The 5,208-nt window shown below is 39.7% G+C and overlaps 1 protein-coding gene and 1 long non-coding RNA gene across 5 annotated transcripts in view; one reads left to right on the top strand and one right to left on the bottom strand.

The window, feature by feature from the left end:
* LOC127750587 (uncharacterized) overlaps nt 1-1,081 on the top strand; it is a 12,018-nt gene extending 10,937 nt beyond the window's left edge. Inside the window, exons 2-3 of the long non-coding RNA XR_008011761.1 lie at nt 703-817; nt 897-1,081. This is a non-coding gene — a long non-coding RNA (uncharacterized LOC127750587). The remainder of the gene's footprint in view (nt 1-702; nt 818-896) is intronic.
* Nucleotides 1,070-5,202, bottom strand: LOC113201770 (embryonic polarity protein dorsal-like). Of its 4 annotated transcripts, none has more exons than XM_052272634.1 (13): nt 4,334-5,202; nt 4,064-4,147; nt 3,781-3,980; nt 3,234-3,468; nt 2,950-3,153; nt 2,764-2,862; nt 2,544-2,681; nt 2,356-2,454; nt 2,236-2,283; nt 1,992-2,131; nt 1,777-1,896; nt 1,603-1,692; nt 1,070-1,523 (listed from the first exon to the last, which is right to left on the bottom strand). In XM_052272634.1, the coding sequence occupies exons 2-13, from the start codon at nt 4,107-4,109 to the stop codon at nt 1,203-1,205; spliced, it is 1,740 nt and encodes a 579-aa protein (XP_052128594.1). In that variant the 5' UTR covers nt 4,110-4,147; nt 4,334-5,202; the 3' UTR covers nt 1,070-1,202. The 4 variants fall into 4 exon arrangements, with proteins under 4 accessions (XP_052128594.1, XP_052128596.1, XP_052128597.1 ...); XM_052272636.1 differs by having other exon boundaries at nt 1,603-1,689; XM_052272637.1 differs by having other exon boundaries at nt 2,950-3,129.
* Nucleotides 5,203-5,208: the final 6 nt, after the last annotated feature.

Raw genomic sequence — 5,208 nt, 5'->3', positions numbered from 1 at the left:
CCCCCCCCCTTTCTCTCCCAGTGCTCGTGACGCACGGGGCGTGCCTCCGCGAGGCGAGGGGCCGCCGCTCGGAATGCGGCGACCGCTTCTACGACCACGTCAACGACCAGGGCGTCGACGGCCGCCCTGGCCCCACCGCCCTCATCGACAGCCTCTACGACCCCGATGCCGTCGGAACATTCCGGACGCCGCTCTGCAGGCAAGGCAAATCTCGGGAGAGAGGAAGTCGACCCCAGTCCAAAACCTTCCATATGTACCTACGCACGCCATGAGCGGCAGGGACACAATCCTCGTGGAAAACCCATGGAAACGGAGTCACCAGTTAGCTACAAGCCCGATCGCCACAGGCATACGGCAATGTAATGTCTGGATTGTCAATCTGCTTGGATGGACCCTAAGCCCTAAGCTACCCTATCGGGAGCTAGACATGTGAGTTGCTTGGCTTCATCAAATCAGGTCAGAAAACACGACGACGTGTTCACTGCGTCGTGTAGGGTGCGCGCACACAGCCTTGGGGTGGCTAGCGCCGGGCGTGCCCCACGCCGCCTCGCGGCCGAGAACGTTGGGTGGCCTACCTGCCCGGCGCTCGGGTGCACCCCTTCGGCAACTCAGACAGCTCCGCAAGTCGGAAGACATATTTCGATCGATAAAAAAAAATCATGCTCTGTGATTTAACGCCCTGCATCATGGTTTTTTCAACAGTGCAATTAACGATTTTATCATGTGTGGCCTCCGGATGGTGAGCGACAACTGCGGCCTGGATGTCGCGCTTCAACTCCAGAGCCTTCACGACAATCTAACAAATCTTGTTTTTACTGTGAGTAATTGCTTCGGTAGTGTACTGACAAGTCTTGCCTTCAGATGTTAAGTGCACTTCTACTTCTCCTCCTCCACAGAACAAGTGTGCCTCGAGCCTCCGACCCGTACTGAGGCCCCTCCCCGCCGAGCCTGATGTGGAACTCTCGCACACATCTCCAGGATCTTTCAAACTGGTCATCATTTATGTCCTTGGACTGCTTCTGCTGGCACTGTTTGTAGCCCTATTAAGAAGAATTAAAGACTTTTGGAATTAGCTGTGGAATATATAGATAGATATTCATATTTTTAATATAGGTGTACACTATACATCAGTTCAGGAAAAAAAAAAAAGACAAACTGTTTTTGGAGAGATAAGTAAAAAGTTGAACAGCACATTAACCTGATCAATATTTGAGATCCTCCAGTAACCCAGACAAATTATCTATCACACTATATTCATCTTTCTGACTTTGAAGAACTCGAAAATTATTATTGTAAGTCGCATTATTGACAACTTTGTCACATGCTTGTGCGGTTTGCTCAGCATTCAACTCTTCAACATTAAAACCAGGTGCATGTGATTTGCCTGATTCATGATATGCAGATGATATGGGCAGAAGTTTTTCACTTGGTGGGTATGCAGCTTCTTTCTTCTCAATCCAATCTCTGCTCATGCCAGAAAAATATTCCTCTTGAGATCGGAGCAGATGTGGGGATGTAGATGTCTAGAAATAAAAGTGAAAAATTAGGTTTCCGCTTGGTTTGAAAAAATAAAAAATAAAAAGGTGGGCTAGATATATTTACCAAGCTGCACGAACTAGGGTCAGGATAATGTAAGAGGGATGTCACAGCCATGGAAGGTTCAATCATATCTGACACAGTGTTTAGGCCCTGCTGTGAAAAAAAGAAATAATAGATGAATAATGAAAAATACCGGTTTTATGAAAATAATTACTTATTTTATCATTAATTTCTTACTCTGTTGCTAATTTGTGCCAGTGGATCTAAGGACAAGCTATTGGCTTGTTCTTCCGTGTAGGAATTAAGATTCAATAAATTTGAGTGTTGGAAAACAGGTCCGTAGGAATCTGAATATGACTGAAAAGGAGGGACATTTTACACTTGTCCGGTTCTCAAGAAAATGTGCAGCTAAGTTAGATACTAAATTATGAAATAGAACTGCGGTAAATTACCAATTGTGATGGTGGTGGTTGTTGCTGTTGAGATACAGGAGCATCATACACAACATTGTTACCCCCATAGAATGTGTCTGAACCGGAGCACATCATTTTTGAAGTAGGGGTACTTTGAGTTATGCCCTGCAATCTCCGATCTAAAAATATAATTTTAATCACAATTCTGATAAATATAAGTACCTGGAGGGACTACAAATTAGGAAGTAAACCTGTCAGAATCTGACAAGGAATCCGCACATACTTAAATTAGAGTCAGCAGCACACTTTCGTCTTTTTTGTCTGAAAGACACTGTAACAGACATGGAAAAAGGTGTCATAAAAATTCGTTAAAACCAATAAATTGAATGCCATTGAACCTTACAACACTCTGGGGGCCGAAGCTGAAATGGCACAGCATCACCAACAGAATTATCAGATGGTCGTCTCAACTGGATAAAAACATCAACAGGTGCTTCAACCTACAAAATTCAAAAGAAGATATATTTTGCTGAAGAAAGATAACCGAATAACATTTGCAACCAATTTATTAAATATTTTCTCAACTTAACTCTAAAGTTTTATAAGGTGGTGTGCGAAAAGCTATACCAAATCCCTTATGTACATTGGAGGGGTGAAACTGACCAAGAGCTTCCCACTCCACTGGTCCGGTTTGGTCCCTCTGTTCAAAAAATCTGATCTCAACATCATCTGCCAGGGCAAACAAACAACTTAAAATATAGCACACATATGCAGTGTAGTATCAAGATAATAAAGTAAAAACGATGAGTACCTTTTACAACTTTTTCACAAAACATTAAGATTTCTTTCCCACCATCGACAAAAGCACTGCTGTGACTCAACTTCAAAATTTTCAAATTAGTACATGCCTCTAAAAAAATAAAAACTCTGTTCAGAAAATTGTTCTTTTTTTTTCCTGATGTTTATTTTCTGGTTCACAAGATTCAGTCTTACTCACTCTTATTGTAAATTGGTTCAGATACAGCTACACCCAATTGTTTCCAGTGTTTATCAGCCAGATTTTTTTCTGTTTTGGATTCAAATTTTTTCTTGGTGAGTGTAAACACTTGCAAACAAAGACGAATTGCATCCAAATCAATGCTCTCAAGATCTAGCTGCTTACAATGGTCAAAACCAGCTACATGAGAAAAATTAAATTTTACTATAAGCTTTTTGTAAGTTAAAGCTAAATCAGCAAATTTTGTCCGAAGGGCAATGAAGAAGCAACAGACTAACACTCACTTTGAAATGGGTCAATATTTTTTTGTTGTCGTACTAGCATTACCTCCTCAATGTGCTTCCTCTTAGTAAATTGCACACTTAACTTTTGGAAGGATATGACACTGCTGTGAACTTGTTTCTGGTAGACTCCCCACTTACAGTCATCTCCTGCTAAGCAGTGTGGGTGTGGTCGATAAGGTTGATCTTTTGTTACACATGATACTATCACTGTAGCCAGTCTATCGAAGTTAGCAATCTAAAAGCAGAAAACATGAGTTAGCTGTTGACATCGCAAATATTTCCTTGTAAAAATTAACTATTACAGTTATCTTGTCTCAGGTTTGGGTGAGATTTTGAGTAGTTTTGACTAGAGGTTAATATAGTGGTGGCGACCACCAGCAGAAGTTTTTATCGTTCAGCCTCCTCAAAGTGTTAAGGTACAGTAAATACAAAAGAAAAAGATTTGTATCAGTGAATTAAAATTGTAAGTCACTTTCAGTTAGTAATAATATCCAAGACAGAAAGGTACATGTTTTGGGTGGTATTATTAGTAGATTTTACATTTCACCTGTATTGTTGGAAATGTCTTCTTCATTGCTGTGCTGGTAGCTCCTTGTGTTGGATAAAGACCTTCACTCTCATAGCGAAAACGTACCAAAGAAGCTGGTTGCTCCAAGATCAAAATATTAGAGCTCCCTGGAAAAGTACTGCTATTTGACACAACTGTATTTGGAGCATTCTCAACCAAAAGTCTGGAATCCAGTAAAACTAAAACAAACAAAATCAGGTTAATATTTAAGGTGGTCTTTATGCGGCTGTAATTGTACGAGATGAATGAGAAACTAACTTACAGTTGTCATCTGTTTGCTGGCCTAGACAATCAAGTTGATGAGACATTTCATTTATATGATTTCTACTATAAAAAATTATATCCTCTGAAATGGAAGAGGGCAAAAATTTCAACAAAATGAAAAGGATTTATTCATGTCTTGATAAGGATGAAGGGAACAGTAAATTGTGAGAATGCTTGAAGAGAATTCTGCAATTATACTAAGGTGGCTAACACATTGACAACAAAAATATTGGAATACTCAAAAGTGGAATACCAATTCAAGGCTTACTTTTCACTAATTCTAAGTTGTTTGCCACTAAGAAAGCAAGGACTGTTAATGAGGATTATACCTCAGTTACCAGATTGATAAATCAGAAGAAAAGTCAGGGACTATGCCACACATGATAAGTGGAGCTGAACCAAGAATCACCACAAATAAAAAAAGAAACAACAAAAATAATAACAAATAACAGTTGGTCAGACTACTGTCCGAATATTGACGTCTTCAAGGTCATCCGTGCTCATCAGCATCACAAGGAACTCGAGCGGCAGCGGCCTGCAGTGTGCAGAGACACCGCCGCGCCGGTGCCACGTGCAACACAAGTACATTTCCTCCAGCATGTGAATTAATAGATTTGCTTGAGCATATACTGCGGCAACAGGGCAATTTAATTTGAGCTAATGTAACAACTCTTTAGTGTGTGAAATAACCACCATTGCAACTGTGATTGTGTTAAACTTCTCCCATCTTGTATGCTGAACAGTGCCATGGATCGAGAAATGTCAAATTTTCTGAGGGGTAAATAAACAAAATGTTTCAAAAGATTTTTTTTTAATGAATGAAAACATTGCACCACATACTCCTTCAATTTCACTAGTAAGAATCTACAATATTAGTCCAAACAGGTTTCAGATTGACAATAAAATAAATAAAATATGCTATAAGAAATCCAAACCAATCACAAGACATACATAGAAAGTCTAAGGTTCACGATCAAAGAGCACAAGTTCAAGGTCGGAAAGTACACAAATGCATATTTATATCACGTTATTACATAGCAAACATTTTTATAAAATCATAGATATGAGCTTTACAAAGTTTTAATTTACTTAAACAGAAAACCAAGCCTAGGTGCAACTTAACATTAAATAAAAAAACCTGTA

This window comes from Frankliniella occidentalis, unplaced genomic scaffold (genome assembly GCF_000697945.3).
Source record: "Frankliniella occidentalis isolate FOCC.00 unplaced genomic scaffold, Focc_3.1 Scaffold216, whole genome shotgun sequence".
Lineage (NCBI taxonomy): Eukaryota > Metazoa > Arthropoda > Insecta > Thysanoptera > Thripidae > Frankliniella > Frankliniella occidentalis.
This window is presented reverse-complemented; position numbering and strand designations above follow the sequence as displayed.